At 41.1% G+C, this 19,683-nt stretch overlaps 1 protein-coding gene across 1 annotated transcript in view; it reads left to right on the forward strand.

The window, feature by feature from the left end:
* LOC123240830 (leukocyte immunoglobulin-like receptor subfamily B member 3) overlaps positions 1-19,683 on the forward strand; it is a 63,676-nt gene that overhangs the window by 24,268 nt on the left and 19,725 nt on the right. Inside the window, 4 exon segments of the mRNA XM_044668545.1 lie at positions 11,224-11,369; positions 11,655-11,693; positions 12,074-12,151; positions 12,446-12,450. Of these exon segments, the coding sequence (XP_044524480.1) occupies positions 11,224-11,369; positions 11,655-11,693; positions 12,074-12,151; positions 12,446-12,450 (268 nt within the window).

Genomic DNA, 19,683 nt, shown 5'->3' on the forward strand with positions numbered 1-19,683 from the left:
ATGGCTGAACAAATTGTGGTATATGCTGGTGATGGAATACTATTGTGTTAAAAGGAATAATAAACTGGAGGAATTCCATGTGAACTGGAAAGACCTCCAGGAAGTGATGCAGAGTGAAAGGAGCAGAGCCAGAAGAACATTGTACAAAGAGACTGATATACTGTGGTAAAACTGAATGCAATGGACTTCTGTACCAGCAGCAATGCAATGATACAGGACAGTTCTGAGGGATTTATGGTAAAGAACTTTCATTCCCACATTCAGAGGAAGAACTGCAGGAGAGGAAACATAGAAGAAAAAGAACTGCTTGAACTCATGCATTGAGGCAGACATGATTGGGGATGTAGACTCGAAACAACCACACCAATGCAACTAACAATAATTTGGAAATAGGTCTTGATCAATGACACATGTTAAAACCAGTGGAAATGTGCATCGGCCATGGGTGGGGAGAGTGCGGGGGGTGAAGGGGAAAGTTGGAGTATAAATCATGTAACCATGTTAAAAATGAATATTAATAAATGTTTAAAAAATAAAAGTATCAAAAATTAAAAAAAGAGAGAGATAGAGAACTGCAACATATCCTGCTATTATAAGTATCCCCAGGTACAGTGCTAGATATATCCACTGTGATATATTTTCTGGGATCACAAGTCATTTTAGATATACAAGAAGTAGCATTTTCCCTATTTGGATTATGCTGCCCAGTATCATGTTTGGTTACCTATTCAATTTTAATGTTTAGGAATTAGTTCATAATAGCTGGCTAAGGGATAGTTTTAGAGTTAGTAGGAAGAAAACGTCAGAGGATTATGGGTACTTGTACTCCCATCTGGGTAGCCAAAAATGTAAGTGTTAAAATTAATGATTTTGCAAAATATATGAAAATTATAAATCTTATATTTATAAAGTAGAGAAATACAATTGGGTAGAAAAGACATTAACTTATCTAACTAAATATTGTTCCAGTGCTTGGTTCATCGAGGACTTGTTAACCTTCAATAAGAATTAAACTAACTCCAGAAGACAGGAAGGGAAAACCAGCTATCCACTCACCCAAGACAATGACTGGAGCTGAAGGTCACTCCTGAGGCCTACTTTCTTCTTTGAGCTGACCTTCTTGAAGCTGATTTTCTTCTTGGAGTTACTCTCTTCTTGGAGTTCACTCCTTCTTGGAGTGATTCTTTTCTTGGAGTTCACTCCTTCTTGGAGTGATTCTTTTCTTGGAGTTCACTCTCTCCTACTGGGAGTGACTCTCTTCTTGGAGGTCACTCTACTAGACTCCTTCACCAGACTGCTTGCTCAGGGATTTTCATGGCTATGGTGGTTTCCTGTCCCTCCCCCTTTCCATGGGTGGCAATCACAGTTTCCAAGTTGTCTGAGTTGTCACCTTTGGATTCACACCTTTCTGAGTGTGTGAACTCCTAAGTAGGCTGTTTGAGTTTGGGTAAAAAGTGGAGCTCTCCAAGTATCTTGCTGGCTTCTCACCTAGCATCATATAAGATGTGAACTCACTAAGTGGTTTTTAAGCTTTTCCCACCTAATTCAAGCTTGTGCTGATTTAAAGTTATTTGCCAACCAACGTGTTAAATCCAACTAGGCAAAGAGAACGAAGGATTTCCTTTTCACAAGTGTGAACTCAAAGAGAACCAAGAATTCCCTTTTACAGTGAGGAGTGAGGAAAAAGTCTCTGGGGAATTGTACAGAAAGCTGGAAAGACTCAGGAGTTGTTATATTTGTCTGGTGTTATGAGGACCTGAAGCTGAGTGAGTGTGGAAGATCCCTAAATATAACACACAAGTTGTGGAAGTGAAACCCAAAGGACTCCACAGGAATGTAATGAATCTGCTACACCCAACTTCAGTATAACAGTGTCCCAGAACAGATAGTCAAGTGAAGAATCTGTGGTTAAGAATACATAGCTGCTTCTAACTGTCTATCCTGGCTTAAATATGGATAACTCTGTTTGAGTATGATTTAACTTTTGCAGTTGAAAGGAATCTCCTCTTCCCTCAATACCCAAAGATATGTTCATTAATCCTTAAGGTAAAGATGACATTCACTTTAGGTGAGCCTAAAGATTTAATGATAACAGGCTTAGGGAGGGAAACAGCAAAATGGTGGGAAGAGGGATATAGGAGATCCTCGGACTAAGTTATTGATGATAAGCTGGTATGAGTTGAAGGTAATCAGGATATTAAAGTTTGTCCGTTGTCAATGGTTAGTTTTCAGTTTCTAGCCTGGCAAAGTAGGCTGCTTCGATCTGAATCACGTTATTTGATGGTAAGTGATGTTGCTTCTTCTTGATGAGTAAATTAAATCAGAATGTTCAGTATAGGATAACACAGGATTTGAGACTATGGAAGTGATCAGTGCTGGTTGCTGGTATCTTAAGTTGACCTTTGGCCTACCCAAGCAGAACCAAGACCTCCAACCAAGCCCTATCTCAAAATTGAGTTATCTGTCTCAGTTCAAATCCTGCTTTTATATTTTTCCATCAACTGAATTTGCACCTGCTAATCTCTGCCAAGCTTGTCTCATTTAAGTTCTAAACAGCTAACTGTCAATCATTTTGCTTTTCACATTGCATTGCAAAATGTCATTACAGAGTGTAGCAAGGGGAGGAATGAAGAAGATCTGGCTGATAAGGGCATCAGTCCTCTTTCAAATGGAGGCTCAGGAAGAAACCAGCCAATCAGAGAGAGAAGCTGAAAGGGAGGAGGGAATTTCCAATGTGTGAAGTTTAGGAAGGGAATCTAGAATTGGAGTGAGCTTGTAGAGTGAAGAAGTTTCTGGGACCTCATTGAGAAAATCATGTAGGAGTGAAGGCCAGAGAAGGATAAAGGAAAGGATGGGGAGCTGCCCCATGATTTTTCTGAGACAGAACAAAGAGGTAGCTTAAAGCATCACACAATCCTGGGCACCAACTAATTCAGCCAGCATCATGGAAGCCCATTCTCCAGGAGGCATTATGGGACAAGTCCATATCTTCATGGAAAAGCAATGAATCCTAATTGAAGGCACACCTCTCTATTGTTTTCAGGTTGCTCAAGGTCCAGTTGGTGTACTTAACCTATTTCACAGGTGTGAAAATGCTATTTAGTATAGCTAAAACCTTGGCTGGCAGAATCCAGGCCTGAGAAGACTTGTACTTTGGGCAGAGATCATCTCAGCTGTTTGGGTCTCAAGTAATGGGAGTGCTTGACTCTGAAGAATTTCTTCAGGAACATGTCTCCCAATCTAATTATTTTTTACAACCCATATCTACCATGACAGAATCAATACTGTGTACTGCTAACCAAAAGGAAGAGTAGTAGGGGCCAGGCAATAACGGATGTGTGACCGGCCCAGGGTTACAGAGCTAGGAAGTGTCTGAGACCAGATTTGAATCCAGGGTCTCCTGGATCTGGGCCTGGTTCTCAATCCACGGAGTCACCCTATATGCCCCACTCCAATTGAATGAAACTTCTTAAGTATAACTTTGAGGTCTGAAGGACAGAGCTGAAAACAGTACCTGGCACATTGAAGATACTTACCTTAGTTCTTTACTGTTGGTAGAGCCCTAACAATTTGGGGGAAGGCAAGGAAGGCTGAATTTAAGAGGGAGCAAGTGGCCAGAACTTGAGGCAATGTTAGGGATTCTAAGTGGTGAAGGTGAGGGAGGACTTCCCAGGAAAGGGGGATCTAATGGAAAGGCAGAGATGGGGATGTTGGATTCAGCCAAGAGGACATTAAAAAGTTTCCTTGGATTAGTATGTGACAGGTATTGAATCCAGACAGAGGAAAGATCTGAACCCAGGAGTTCTAGGACTGATGACATGCCCAGAGTCAGTTTCATTACTTCCCCTTACGTATGCACCCAGGAGCAAAGATATATGCAAACCTGGAGTTCCCATAAGATATTTAGTTCTTACTTCCTGCCATGATCATGGGAGAGTGCAATCAATGGCTCTGGTACAACCTAGAATTCAGGAAGTTTGGTGGTTTGGCTAATCCTTGATGAGAACCTCTGATGTCATCTTGCCACAACTGACCCAGAACAGAGCAGGGACAGTGTAATCAGCAGCCACCCTGGGTCAGGAGCACCAACTGTTTCTGCTAAAAAGGTCTCATACTGTTAAGGCCCATGTAACATAAAGAGTCAGAGAAGCATTCTAAGCTATGGAGGAGCTGCCAGAACAAAATATGAAAGTTAAGAAAGGAAAAAAGGAGAAAGAAGAAGAAAAAAGACTCCAACACAGAATTAGGTTCAGAGAGAATCTTCTTTGCTTCCATCCCCAGAGGCTTTTGGACAGCACTTTTTTTGGCATATCAGCACTCATTAATTAACTGATTTACATCCTAGACAGACAGAGCCAACAATGCAGTGGGTTACATCAAAGTAATCAGACCTGTTAAAACTGGGCAAATAAAAAATTTCTATTCCAGTCAAAAGTCATATTTTTCTTGTCTGAAATGTTTGCTAAGGAAATAGAAAAGATGAAAGAAAGAAGTTTCTTAATTGAGAAGTTTTCTGGAATACAGAAGGACTGGCAAATCCTTCTGCTACCTATCTAGATGAAAGCTTATGAAAAGTAAGTTCCCACATTAGTTTTAAGGATAATCAGAAGTGCCAGGATGGCCACTGTTTGGAGCTGTTGAAGCTTCCTAGACAGTTGCACAATGCCAGATTAACCTGGTCAGTTTGGCAGAGCCCTCTATTTATTTTTTCCATTGAAGGTTTGAGCACTCATTAACCCTGTGAGTTCCTGATATGGCCACAACAAGAAAATGCCTTTACAACAATAGCTTGTTTTCTACTGAACCTTAACTTTGGCCATGAGGTCTCAGTGTGACAAAGAATTGGTCAGGGCTTATGATCCCTTCACATGCCTCTCCCTCTACTTCCTGACATGTCCTCAAACACCCAAAACCAATAAGTCAGGAACAATTGAGAAAGGAGGAGGGAAAAGATGAACAAAGACAATTAAATGAATGATAGTCAAAGGTAGCTATCCTAGGACCCCTTCATCCTGACCATATAACATGCTGAAGCAACCTGAGATCTCTTCCTTGACCAGGTCTATCAGCTGGAGAAGCTACTCTGTTGGTATCTACTACAAATTGGTCCTTGAGGATAGACTAAGACAAACATATGGCTCAGGCTCAAACTGGATGCTGAAAATCCTAATATAAAAGGAATTACAGGACCTGGGCTGCTTTACAAGGGGAGAGATGGGAAACAGTCTGAGCCCTGGGCAGATGCTGAGAAAAAAGAGGGAAGATTCAAGGTTTGTTCAGGATACTGAGGAAAGAGGAAAAAAGAATCTGGGACATGTATTGGTCACTGAGGAGACCCAGAAGGAAGAGACATGGGAATCTTCCATGCACCCTAAGAAAAAGGGGAAAAGAGTCCCAGGTCCTGTGCTAAGCACTGACAAGGACAGGGGGAATAGTATACCACCTTCTATGGAGTCCTAAGGGAACTCCCAGTGAGAAAAAATGTCAAATCCAGCTGAAATATGGCACCCATTATGTTGTGGATCTGATGTTTGAGACTATTCAGAGCTAGAGCGTTTAGAAAGTCAATCTGCAAATAAAAATATGTTAAAACACTCACAGGAGAAGACAGTTTCCCTCCAAAAAAAGAGGAAGAAAACTTCAAGCAAGGAAATTAAAAGGAATCAGTAATGAAGATCCCTGAGGACTCTGGAGCATCCCACCTATGTCTTGTGTTTTTAAACCACGGCTTTCTGTTTTAATATCAGTCCTAAGAAAGAAAAGTGGCAAGAATGAGGCAATCAAGGTGACATGCCCAGGGTCACACAGCTAGGAAGTGTCTGCGATCAGATTTGAACAAAGGTCCTTCTGACTCCAGGACTGACATGCTATCCATTATGCTACTGTAGGAGTCAAAATGAATAAATACTCCTGGCATTTTAAATTATAGGATTTAATAATAACAAAAATAAGAAGGAAAGGGATTCCTTCAGCCAAGTGAGCAGAGCACATAGCCAGAGACCCACACCTTCCACACTTTAACCAAAGCAAAGCCCAAAAAGAGCCCTGCAGCATAGGTCTCAGCCAAATTCATCTCCCAAGCTTCTGTAGGTCAAATGAGGACATACTTAAAAGGGTGCTGGGAATATACTTCAAGCGTGGCAAATTTTTCACTTGCACATTCCTCCCTGTGATACTTTGGGAGACCAGTCTCCCCAATGGATCATTTTAAACATAATTTAACTAAGGTACGCACAATATTTACACAGGAAAATACAACAACTTGGACATAAGGAAACAAAAGGGAATCAAGAACAAAACCAATTAGGGGGTACTCCCTTTGGTACAATAAAGTACATATAAGCAAATGTATTCAACTCCTCCAAAGTTCAATTCTGCAAATTCAGTTTGCTCAGGAACTCCTGGAGTGGCGTGTGGTCTTTGCAGGTATCTTCATGGTGCTTTCTCCAAAAAGTTCACCTTCTGGATTCTGGGAGGTAGTCTCTTGTTCTAAATTAAACTCAAATTCAAAATAAAAAAAATCATGACAATAGCATAGTCCCCCTGAGGAGTGTAACACTTTCCCCCCTGAGGAGGATACAGGGTTGCATATAAGAATCACACAGGGATATATGGTGGATTAATAAGGCATATGAATCAATTATCAAAAACATCAAAGAATCCAAAGAAAATTTTAAAATAACCTCTGAGTGAAATATAGAATATTAAAAATGTGAAAAAAAATTCTAGGAAGAAGGAAAGAAAAATTACAAATCAAAACAGGTTCTTGTAGTGATTCATGTCCCGTAAACCTGCAAAGACAATCATTACTAACCCAAATCAACCATCTGCATTACATTAAGTTGCCACATAACAAAAGAAAATAGAAAAAGAGACTAGATCTTGAAGGAAATGGGAAATAGTATTCACTGGTCTGATCCTTTTCCTCGCTTTTCAGGATAGTAGAGTCAGAATAATTGATATTATATACTTGATAAAGAGTGTGGTACAAGGAAGTCCTACATTTAACACCCGTTAAACAGCCACAGTCTCAAATCTCACACATGATCAAGTTCTCCCACTTTTTGTACAGAATGTCATCAATCCCCATAGGATTAGTTTGGCCTCTTTTACCTTTGTGCTTCTTTCACTCTTCACAGGTTGATTTCTATGTTCCTTTGTGGTCAGTTTTTTCCTTGATTTATACATATTCATTGAGCAAGTCTCATAATATTTAAATAACTAGTGGCAGGTTGCCATAGTGTAAGGGGGGGGGAAGGGGTTTTTTTGTTCAATATATTAAAAGATGGTTACTAGAGGATTGAACTATTATCAGTTCTCAATTAAGAATAATCTCAAGTCAAAATTGACTTTTATGGAAGTTTATTTACAATTAAGAAGAGAGAGAGGAAATAAGGAAATAAGAATCTCACTCAGTAGGTAATTTACTACAATCTTCCAATTAATCCAGGTAGATCTAATTAACCCTCACCTGAGAGTCAGAGGGCCAGAGGCCTGGAAGTGAATAAAGCAAAACCTCATTCACAGTCTATTAAAAGAAGTTTCTTAAGAGAAGTTCAGGAAGATTCAGTCAGTCTTTAAACTCACCACATGGAATTCAAAGAAGATATTTAAAGCACTCACCAGGGTCTCAGCTTTCTAACACTCCTCTGCAAACCAGAAGAGGTCCGTCACCAGACACCTTCTTCAACCGAAGACCTCTCACTCACTCTTTTTAAAGGAGTCATTTATGTGTCACTTCCTATGCCTTCCCCTAGCTTGTGTGTCCAATTACAATAGAACATAGAACACCTAGAGGGCAGTCAGTTGATTCTGATTTGTCACTCACTCTAGCACATGTGGGTTAGGACCTCTCAGAATTGGAGGTACTCTCACCTTTGGTGATTAAATCTAAAGGTGAGCAGTGTAGACTTAATCTAATCATCACAATAGTACAAAGTTTTTTGAGTATGCATTTATATGCTAGGCAAATGGATATCTTAACTTATTCTACTGCTAAAACCAAAACAGGTTAAAAAATCTGTTGAGATCTATTTATCATCTCTGATAAGGATGGCTTAGTTGATAAGAAAGTAATGGGACATGGGAGATGATCTTGACTGTTAACTCATAGCTGCTTCTCCAAAGTGCCATTGAGTCACAAGTCTATTATATATGAAAATTCAAACTCTCTCTCACCCAAAATCACAGAGAGAGTTTTGCAGCTTTGCAGACATTGCAACTAGTTTAGACAACACACAGAATCCTCAGAAACTTCAAGGTGAAGAAAAGAACCAGGCTTGACTATCAGCTACATGATTATCAGCAAGCTAAGTCTGAGAATACTTTTCTCAGGGGTGAAAAGCTCCTGGTAAACTAAGGTTTATCTTCATAACTAAGATATCACGTTTAAATTATTCTATATCTTGGGGGGTATGAAAGGCCTATGTTGTTTTACTTTTAACACATCTCCAGTTTGTAGTACTGTGGGCACTTCCCTTAAGGGGTAAAGGCCTTCATAGGAATTGGTCAGTGGTTGTGGTTTCATAGGAGGTGTCTGTGTGGATACTGAGGTAGTACAGATAGGAACTTGTATGGTAGGAAGACAAGATTTCTTAGGGCTGGGGTTGGTCATAGGATGGGAGAAGGCATTGGAGAAAGAGCAAGGGAGAGGTTACTCAGGAGTTGCTCAATACGAGAGATGTGGTTTTCTATTCAAGACATGGGAGAGGGTCTTCTGTGTCTATTTCGGTGTCTATTTCTCTTGGTAGTTCAGTAATAAACTTAGAAAAATCAGATATATTTTGGATGGAATCATCTATTGCCACTGGATCATTTAAGGAGTGCTTAAAATTGTTCAATTGAATTTGAATGTCAGCTTGCATTTTAGCTTGAATTTTTTTTTGTATGATAATTTTTGTGCCTTAACATTTAGGAATTGGTAAAGAAAATTCCCTAGCAACATAAAGAGAAGGAGGCATTCTGAAAACTTAAAGGTTCCCAATGGAAAGAAAGCCAAAAAGGTTTCTTGTAAAGTAGCGATAATGATGTTTGGTGTTGTATTTATAAAGATCAGATTAAAGGAAAAGGAAAAACATTTTCAATTTCAAGAACCACTGGTCTTATTTTATAATATTTTATGCGATGTTACATGTTTTTCTTGCTGCTCTCCAGTGGTAGAAAAGCAGCCACTGCCATTTAGAAAGAAGCTAAATTGAGTGCTCAATAATGGCCTCCAGTAGTGAAAAGGCAATGAGGAGGCCAGAATCCAGGTGGGAGTATGGAGAAACTGGCTACAAAAGTAGGATTGAGGGTTTTTTTTTAAAGGGCAAGGACAACTCTTAGCTGGAATAGGAAAAAATTTTAGCTAAAAGGAAGTATAGGAAGCAAGCTGGGGTGGGTGAAAAAGGACTTAGTTAAGAGGGAGGACCAGCTTCCTGGTAAGGGAAAGAGGAATTCCCCTGGGATTGGTTTGGGGGTTGGGGGCAGGCAATAACAATAGCAGCAGCTGAAAGACTTAAGAGGAACATTCTCTTCGAGGGAGAGACTCTGCTGCCTGGCTCTCCAGGTGGGCAAGTGTAAGCAATGAGTATTGGAAAGCTCTGAAAGGTTTCATGGAGAGAGAAGGGAGAAGGGAGAAGGAAGAGGGGAGACCATGGCAGGAGAAAAAAATTCTGTCCCTTTGTGGTCACCAAAAATTGTAGGAGTAAAAATGAATAAATACTCCTCATATTTTAAATTAAATGATTTAATAATATAAAAAATGAGAGGTGTGTGGATGGAATTAGCTCACCCTCATTCATTTGTTTAGACTCTAGCCACCAGGAATAATGTCACCCCCCCAACTTAGAATTAAATGGGGAGGGGAAGGTCTGTTACCCACACATGACAGTAAGTAAATCAAAAACAAGAGACTCCCTTTGGGCAGTCCAAAACAGTGTTGAGGCTGCCTTTCGTCCACTTGAAATTGGAGGTGGATGCAGGAAGTGACAAAAGATGCTACCTTTTAAATATGATGGTAACTTTCTGTGGAAACAGTAGGCACTTTAAACTTGGTGTGGAAGGATCTCTGGTGAGACCTCAGACTGCTTCTCTTTGAATTGTCATGTGGGTAAAGTTAGGCTGATTCTCTTTATCTTCCCTTGGTGTTTCTGGAGACTCTAGCCTTAAGGAGGCCTCTCTTCTTAGAGGAGGCCTTGTGGCTAGAAGCCTTGTTTAATTAACCTCTGTGCCCCTCAGCTTGAGCCTCTAAATTCCTATCTGATTCAAAACTCTGGTCCAGGCCAGAATTTCTTTCTCTCAATTTCCCTAACTTCAACCTTCCTAATTGTAAATAAACCACCATAAAAGTCATCCTGACTTGGGTCTATTTTATTTTGAAATCGAGTTAATCAATTTCTGGTGACTGTACCTTAAATATCTAGTTTTTCCCTCTTACAGAGGAAAAGGGATTTCTTCAGTCAAGTGAGCAGAGCACATAGCCAGAGACCCACACCTTCCACACTTTAACCAAACCAAAGCCCCAAAAGAGCCCCACTGCATGGGTCTCAGCCAAATTTACCTCCCTAGCCTCTGTAGGTTAAATGAGGACATACTTAAAAGGATGATGGGTATGTAGCTCAGGTGTGGTAAATTTTCCACTTGCACACTACCAGAGCTACACTAATATTCTTATCCAAAGGGCCCACACCCAAGTCACAGGATGATCCACCTAGGATTAAATTAACTCAAAGTAGCTCTTGTCTTTAGTATGGCATATTCCCTTACAATAGTCCCAATTGAGATATTGAGCATATTAGGGGTCAATTCACATTTCCCCAGACTTGTAAGACAAGAAGGATTTTTATAAGCTAGCACAATATTACCCAAGAGGATAAAATGAACTGAGCCAATATGTGGAGGCAGAAAATACACTGAGAGTGAGAGGAGAGCAGATCCAATGTCAACACAAGTGGAGGAGAAAGAACCTAGGAAAAGACTCAGGGACTTTAATTAGGTTCCTGATTCTTACCAACCCTTGTTCTATGTATGACTCTTGGCCTCTCATATCTTTTTTCTAGTCTTCTGTTTCCTTATCTGTAAAATGGAGGGGTGGTATCCAGTGTCTAAAGGCCGTCTGGCTCTGATTCTGAGCTGCCTCTCTTTTTTTATTTTTTTCTCACCTTCTCAAAAGGCTGAGGTGCAGGAAGACATAACCCCTGATAACTCATCTAAACTGTGTCTAAAAGCCTCATCTGTGGTTAGGCTGAAGAGGGAAACCAAAGATTGGTATTATGACAGGGTAGTTCTCAGGGCCTCTTCTTCTGGAACTGCTAATGGGGAAAGAAACCTGTCGGTCAAGCAAGAAGTGTTCCATCATTCTGAACACCAGATGACTCACCAACCACCTTGTGAGTGTCTAAAGTGTCCCAAACCAACAAATACTGAAGTTGTAGGCTCCCTGGCCCAGGAGACTAATGGGTACCACCAGCTCACCCCCCCCATTATAAGCCTGTCTAAGGTCAAACAGCAAGGTGGGGTTGGGAGGAGAAAAGCCGGGACTCTTAGAGGGGTCTCCTGGGGTCCAGCCTCACTCACTCACAGCAACCCTAAGCCCTGGCCCTGACTTGTCTCTCTCCTTCCTGTGGGGATACTGGGGGTGGGGAGCTGTGAGTAATCAGGGTCTTCTCTGCCAGGGCTGTATCTCTGCAAGGGGACAAGGACCCAGGCAGCAGGTGAGTCCTTCCCCCCACAATCTCCCTGCTCAGAGGACACAACTGACCCACAAGAAGGAGTTGGGGGAGGGGTGGGCTGGGTTGACAGGGTGTAAAGAGAGAGGGGACCCAGTGTAGGGGTGGGGTTCCTACAGAAGAGGGATCCCCTGAACCTAACAGCTTTCCTTCCCTTCCAGACAGATTCCCCAGACCCTCCCTCAGTGCAGACAATGGTTCTTTGGTGCCCCGAGGGGGAACTGTGACCCTCAGGTGCAGGGGATCATGGGAGGCTAAAGAGTCGCAGCTGGAGAAAAACGGAGGATCTTTACCTATTGAAGCTGTGAGACAAGCTGGAAATGAGGGTAAATTTTTAATCCTATCCATGCCATCATATGATGCAGGGACCTACCAATGCCTCTACAGATAATCAAACTATGGGTGGTCAAAGCGCAGTGAACCCCTAGTGCTGGTGGTGACAGGTAAGGCAGATCATCTCCCCACCCTCCCCACCCCCAAACACAGGCAGGACTGGTTCAGGGTCTCCACAGCCCTGGGTCCTTCCCTAGCCCAGCCTGGCCCCAAGTGTCCCTCTGGTTCTGCTCTTCCTGACTTCTCTACTGTGTCTGCCTCAGCTCTCCTGGGGTTGGCAGAAGAGGGGAAGAATCAGCATTTCTATAGTGCCTGTTATGTGCCAAACACATTACTCTTATTGCCTCATTGGCTCTTCACAACAACTCTGCCATATTGGTGCTTGTGTGATTCCCTTTTTATAGGTGAGGTAATTGAGGAAGAGAAGAAGTGACAATGTTGAGGATTGCATAGTTGGACCTAAAGCTAGATTTGAACTCAGGCCTTCATGAGTCCAGGTCTTCTCTCCACTGCCCCATGAGCTTCCTCACTTAGCTTCTATCTTGGGTCAGAAAGGAGGCAGGAGAGGCTCAACCTGGATATCAAGAGACCAGACAGAGCTGGGGTCTCCCTGCGTGGGGGACAGGGCTAGTGGAGCATCTCTCACTCCCAGGCCTGCCCCTCCCAAATTCAGGAGAGAGCAGTGGTTGGAGCTGCTGCTGCCAGCCCCTCTCCCAGCTCAGGTCTGGGGCAGAGTGTTTGGGGGATCTGGAGGGAGGGGAAGGATGCACAGCTGAGCCTCTTCCTCTCCTCTTCATGCTTGTCCCAGGGAATCACTTAGGTGCTCTCTCTCTCTCTCTCTCTCCCCCCCCTCTCTCTCTCTTTCTCTCTCTGACTATGCCCCCCCCCCGAACTCCTTTGCTGAGCTCCCCCAGCGCACACTAGAAATAAAGATTTCCCTTTGCTTGGATTGCATTGTCTCCGTGTGCCCCTTGGGTGGCAATCCATTTGGACCCTAACATGTGGGGGCTCGTCCGGCACTGGATTCAGCCCCCTAAGGACAACCAGGACAGAGGAAGTTCTCTCCCAGATTTTGTGATGACTCCCAGAGGTGAGCGGTGTGTCTGTGCAGTGTGACTGGTTGTATGATTGTGTATGGGAGGAAGTTGGACTCTGGCTGGACATATGGCTTAGGAGGACATACTATGCCAAGTCCCCAGGCAAAAGTCCAATTCCTCACCTGTTTCTGAATCCAGACCTGCGATTACCACATTTCCTGTCTTCCATGAGGAAGCAGGTCGGGAAAGTCGGGAAGCAAATCAATTAACATGGGTGGGAAGGAAGTCATCTAAAAGCTTGGAGACAAAGATACGGAGCTTTGATATGGAACTTCAGGGGGTAGGAAGCCCCCTGTCCCCCGGGAAATAATTAGGGGGAGTCCAGAGTTTGAGCCTCTGGTGGGAATTAAATTCCAGGAAGTCCAGGGTTTGAGTCCCTGGCAGGTTTAGACCCCAGGAAGACCTGTAGTGAACGCACTATAGGCACAGGGAAAGCAAAGGGAACTGGATACTTTTGGAAGGACTCCAGGGAATGAGGGATGGAGCCCCGAGCAAGCTCCCACCCTGACTCAAATTCTGTGTGAATCCACAAAAAGGAGGACACCAGGAAAAGCGTACTTCATAGGTAAGGCAATTTCTAAGAAACAGCAAATTTAAAAGTGACCAGAAATTTTTCCTCTTTGCCCCCCTTTTTAGAAGCAGCTGGCTCTCTCTCTCTCTCTTTTTGTTTCAGCTAGAAAAAACAGTTCTGTCATAATTTTTTTCTTTCTCCTTTGGAAGGAGTCCAATTGGTGATGGCCACAGACAATGTAAAAAGTTCTAACAATTTTCACTTAGCTAAATCAATCTTTCCAGCAATGTGGCATACCTGGAATTATTCAGGCAGTTATCAGAGTTCCACTTCATAGAAAAGTGAAGAAGAAAAAATGTATTTATTTTAGGATACCTATTAAAGCATGAAGAAAGGTAATTAAGAAACAAAATCCATCATATGTCAGCCAGCTCCTTGCTAAGAGTTAACCCTTTTCTGACATTCTTTTTCATGGAATTCTTTAGTCATGGGGATATGAATTGTAACAATTGATCTTTTGCCAGGATAAAAAGAAGAATCTAGCTTATATAATTGATGGTTTATAATTGTCAGAGTGCATGTGGTATACCTGGGAAATGGGTCCTTGATCATTTTGTGTGTTATATGTTGTTTGTCTGTGATCACAATGGGAGGGTTACAGGTTGGGAAAAATAAATCTCTCTCTTCTTCATTCATTCCAGAGGAATGGGGAAGACAGACAGAGGCATTAGAGAAATTCAGAAAATAACATCTTGTTTCTGAATGTCTTAAACTCTAAGATAATTTAATTGGTTAAAAGAGATCTCATTCCCTGCTCTTATTAAGGCAAGAGTTAAACAAACTAATCTGTCAAACATTTCTCCTTCCATTTCTCACTGACCATGAGAAAGGGAACATAGAAATCAAAAGACAGAAAAAGGGACAAATTTGATCCCATCACCAAATTCTATCAACAGGTGAAGTACTGTGGTATATATCTAATGAAAATTATAAAAGATTCTAAAATGCAATCTAAGAAAAACTTATTCACACAGAAAGCAATGATTCTGAGTTGTGTACAGAAGTATAGAATTGCAACTTAACTTTCCTAGCTAGCAAAAACAAACAAAACAAAACAAAAAAAAACCATCAGTCTTGCTCAGTGCTTAACCAAGAAAAAGATTCTTTAATCAACCATGAATTCAACCTAACATTAATCAAACTGATGTTAGTGAAAATTTTAACTTAAAGATTATTAGAACAATGCAATTGGCTTACATTTCGAAATTACACCCCTTTAGACAGAGACTGGTCCATGAGAAAATTATATGTTGAGAGTGAATCATCCACACTGCCCTAGTTCAGCAGGAAGTAGCTATGAGAAGCTAAACAAACAAACAAACAAACAAAAACTTCGCCCATTCTCCCCAAAACTCATGGACATTTCTCTACCCATTAGAATATATTTGCTAAGGAATGGAATAGGTACTGATGTATAGTGTAAATTCATTGACTACTAGTTAAAAATGGAATTTCTGTTAAATTTAAGAATGCACAAAACTTATATTGAAAAGCTATCTATTAGGACTTGCAGTGGGTGAAATACAGATTTGAATGATCAGACTTACCAAAAATGCTTATCAGACTGAATTTGAGGATTGCTAAATATAAATTTAAAGCATATTAGACTTTAATATCAACTCATTAAAAGATGTGATATAATATAAAGAAGATTTTATGTGATCAAAAAATTGGGGTAAACATATGAGCATGTAAAATTGTTACTCTAAGATCTGTACCATCATATTAAGTAATAGGTAAAAATATAATTAACATTAGGGTTTCAAATTTTGGTAATTCAAAAATAATATATGCATTAAGAATCTAGTATATTATGAATATAAAGAATTTGGGCAGCATTGTAATTTATTAGGATGTAAAATTATTTTAAAAGCATGTGCAATGTATGAGAAGAAATTCATGATCTAAGGAATAACATGCAATTTGTTTAAAGAAAAAATATTATGGGTAAGAACAAACATGTAGAATAGCCTCATGTGAACAGACTCAGAGAGGTACAGTGACCAATCAAGCGTGACTTGCCAGCTTAGCTTTGTAAAGTGAAAAAAAAAGAACAAGAAGCTAATAGCTACTTTATAACATCTATAATGACTGTGCAAAAATTCAGGTTTCCCTAATTTACCACAATTGGAGTATAAATTTAAAACAAAAAGGGGAAACTGCAGATATTATAGAGAATAAAATACAGTTAATACAAAGAAAATATGGCTTAGAAATTTATAAAAAGAAAATAATATCTATTGTGACAACTTAAAATTAAGCCTTAAGACAAAAGGGAGATTTTACTCCACAATTAGAAGCATTCTTCACTTAAGAATTGATTTTAAGGGTTGAGGATTGCTAATGATTTTTGATATGGTACAATGTAATTTATTTACATTTATTTATTACATATATTACAATTATTATTTATTGTGGTAACAGAAAAAAGTTGTAATGTTGTTATTGAGAATTTATTCTAGAATTTAAACTTGAGATATTTCAAATGAGATGTTCTTTTAATGTATGTGCTGTCAGAACTAGCAACAAGTAATCATGATTCACAAGAAGTTTTTAAAGTGGTTAATCTGTGCATGGGATTTAATAACACAGGTACTAAGAATTTGGTATTTTTCAAAAGATGGTGTTTCTAAACAGTGTTGTATTTGACTAAGGTTGTATGCATTTAGACTATAAAGAGAATTAAGTTTTCCACCTGAATAGGTGAGGGATAAATGCTATGTAAACTGTATGAAATTAACAAGGAAAATTTGATCAACCCAGGAATCTAATAGAGGGATTACATGCAATTAAATATAGTGTCTTTCCTCTTTTTGCAATAATGGTAAAGGAGGAGAAGCCAGAGGAAATCAGAGTAATGGATAAAGAAATAATAGGTGTGAATTCTAGTGCAAAATAGACACAAAAATGGTAAATCAGAATAATATTGATGGTATTTGATCAGCTATGTAGCAATGTTTTGAAGTAAAAGGAAACTAAACTGGAGGTTCTATTATATTCTGTTTTAAAGATAGGTTTGAAAGGAATAAGAGTAAATGCTTTGAAATTCATTTTGTTTACATACTGAAAGATTGCTAAAGGACTTAAAGTTATTTGTAAGTTGTGGAGTTCAAACTAAAATCTGTTCCAGGAGATAATACAGCCCTGATTTATATTTGCTATGGAGCTGCTCAATCCAGCACTCCTGTTCCTTAATTCAGGTTTTGTGACTAAAGTGTGAGATGTTAATTATTACCAAAATATGTAAGAATAACTGAGTGATCAGCCTTGTAGGGATGTGAAAGGCTTGTTTGAGGGAATGGAAAATTGTTTCTAGACTGCTGGTTAGCAGATTTCTCTAAGCTGTAATGGGTGAGACTTGTCTTTTAAGGAAGGAGAAGGCTTCTGGGATCTAATGATGATACAGAGAATGTTCTGTGATGGTTAGAGAGGCAATTCTAGGGCTCAACCTGGACTGGACCTCTTCTGACCATCTAAACTACTAATCTTTGAGTGGCACAGCGATGGCATAAGCCAGTGACAGCTTTGGCCTGTACATGAAGCCCCATCACTGTGTGTCCCTTGGGATGTGAGGAAATGGTTTCCCTGTCTGCCTTTTTGTGACAAGTCCCATAATCAGCACATGAGGCAAATTGTAAAATTAAAGTTTCCATTTTCCCAAACAACCTATTAGGTTGATAATTGAAAATTATCAAATTGTTAAGGAACATGCTTTGAGAAGTAGGTGAAATTTAGTAATAGATGACTTATATCTGCAGCCTTAATTGACCACAATTGAAGTTTGGATCTTGAGCTTGGAAATATAACCCCAAACTTTCTGGATTTCCTCCAGAATCTGGGAGATAAAGAAATTTATCTGTAAAATATTGTTATTCAAGTATTTATAGATGCCCTATTAATGTGAGCTTTGCAAAAGGATATTCTGTAACAGAAACATCCCTTGTCAACTCTACAAACAACTTAGGAATCAAACTTCCTAAAAGTATCAATTCCTATGCGAGGATGATTTCTGGAGATGAAGTCTGTTGGCTAAGATACCCAAATGTTAAGGTTTAATATCAGTTTCTATCGTACTAAATTTTCTCTCTTTATATCCGGTGTTCTAGTTTTTGCCCCAGTCCTAGGTTCTATGCTCCCCCTTGTGACCTGTGTCAGCCAGTCCAGGGAAACAGTCAAGTCTCCAAGCCTTCAAGACCCTGCACTCACTGCAGACACGTCCCTGGAGACCCCATGCCCACAGCTTCTCCTCCTCCTCTCAGGGATTCTACGCCCCTTATCAGCTATGAAGAAGCTACAGAAGGCTGAAACCATCGCCCCATTCCCTTAGATAGTTGAAGGAGAGGGAGACGACATAGGACATTGTACCACCCTAGTGCAGACATTTTTCAGGCAAACTACAGGCAGGAAAATTCCTTTGCTCCCACTATGTACCCTTACCTGACTCTGAGTCAAAGGCTTGACTTAGTTACTAGTAGAGGGGAATTGAGGTGGGACAATGAGCCTCCTGGGAATGGGCTGAAGGAATCCTGCAGGCACTTACAGGACAAAATTGCTTGACCTGGAAGGGAGCTGCATTGCCAGCACTACCTCTGAGCCTCTCCCCTTCGCCTTGTGCTCACAATCCGCCCTGAGTGCCCATTTTCATCCCAATTTTGGTAGGACTGGGCACAGGAAGCCTCTTCCATTGTTCTCCACAGCTAACTATGCTTATTTCCACAATTCTAGGCCCCCTTCTCCTCCTATTCCTCCTCCTAACTATAGGCCCCTGCATGATTAACTGGCTGGTCGGTTTTGTGAAGGATGGCTTTAATGCTGCCCAACTTATGGTCCTGAGGCTACAATATCAAACAATTTCCCCCTTGGAATATGGTGAAACCAGTCCTTGGGAATGATTTCCCGGAAGGTCCAAGAGAAAAAGTGGGGAATGTAGAACCCCAAAGTTATGACACAGAAACTAAGCAACCACAAGCAAACACAAGCTAGAGACTCCCCAATCAGGATGGCTCCAAGAAACCTAAAGTTACTAACAAGTCAGGATGTCTTAGAGAAATCCACAGTCACTAAGAATAGGGTGTTATTAGGCTCCCAAATGTAGCATGAAGACCCTACATGCTTGGGGAGACAGCCAAAAACCACTGACTACAAAGGCTACAGAAGTTCGACTTCAAGAACTACAGGGCGCCCCTGAGTCTGCCAACACCTGCTACCTTACTCACCACCCTCTGAGTTTCCCGACACCCCAAACGTATATGATCTTTACTCTGACTATGCCCTCCTCCCCTCCAACTCCTTTGCTGAGCTCCCCTGGCGGGCACTATTAGTAAAGACTTCTCTTTGCTTGGATTGCATTGTCTCCGTGTGCTCCTTGGGTGGCAATCCATTCGGACCCTAACATTTCTCCAGGGGCTCAGACACAGCCCTGGCAGAGAGCAATCTCAGGATTCATGGTTCTCCACTGAGCTTGGGCTGAGGGCTGCTGTGACTACAGGAGGCTGGATCCCAGAAGAGCCCTCCAGGAGTCCCAGATTCCTTCCCCCTCCTTATTGTATGACCTTAGACTTGTCACTCCCCTTCTCTGGAGGGAAGTTTCAGCACAGCGTTGTGTGTGGGGGGCAGGGGGACAGGTTAGACTTGATGGTGGATAAAATCCCTCGAGGGGGCGGGGCAGGCTGCTGAGGATTTATATGGAAGCATAAAAGCAAAATTAAATTAAAAAACAAAAAGAAAAACAAAAAAAGAGCAGGAAATATATGTAACAGGACAGTCACTCCGGGTCAGCAGAGCATCTTACATGGGAGCAACAAGCCCAGGAGTCCTTTTCTCCAGCTCTGACAGCTGTTGGGGTGGTTCTCTGTCCTGGCTGTAGATCTGGGTTCAGGATGGTATTCCAGGGACTCCTTCACTGGGGGAGGAGAGCAGACAGAGACAGAGCATGGACAGGGCAGAAGGGCTGTAAAGGCTTAAAGTCCCCTCC

This window comes from Gracilinanus agilis, chromosome 3, assembly GCF_016433145.1.
Source record: "Gracilinanus agilis isolate LMUSP501 chromosome 3, AgileGrace, whole genome shotgun sequence".
NCBI classification, from domain to species: domain Eukaryota; kingdom Metazoa; phylum Chordata; class Mammalia; order Didelphimorphia; family Didelphidae; genus Gracilinanus; species Gracilinanus agilis.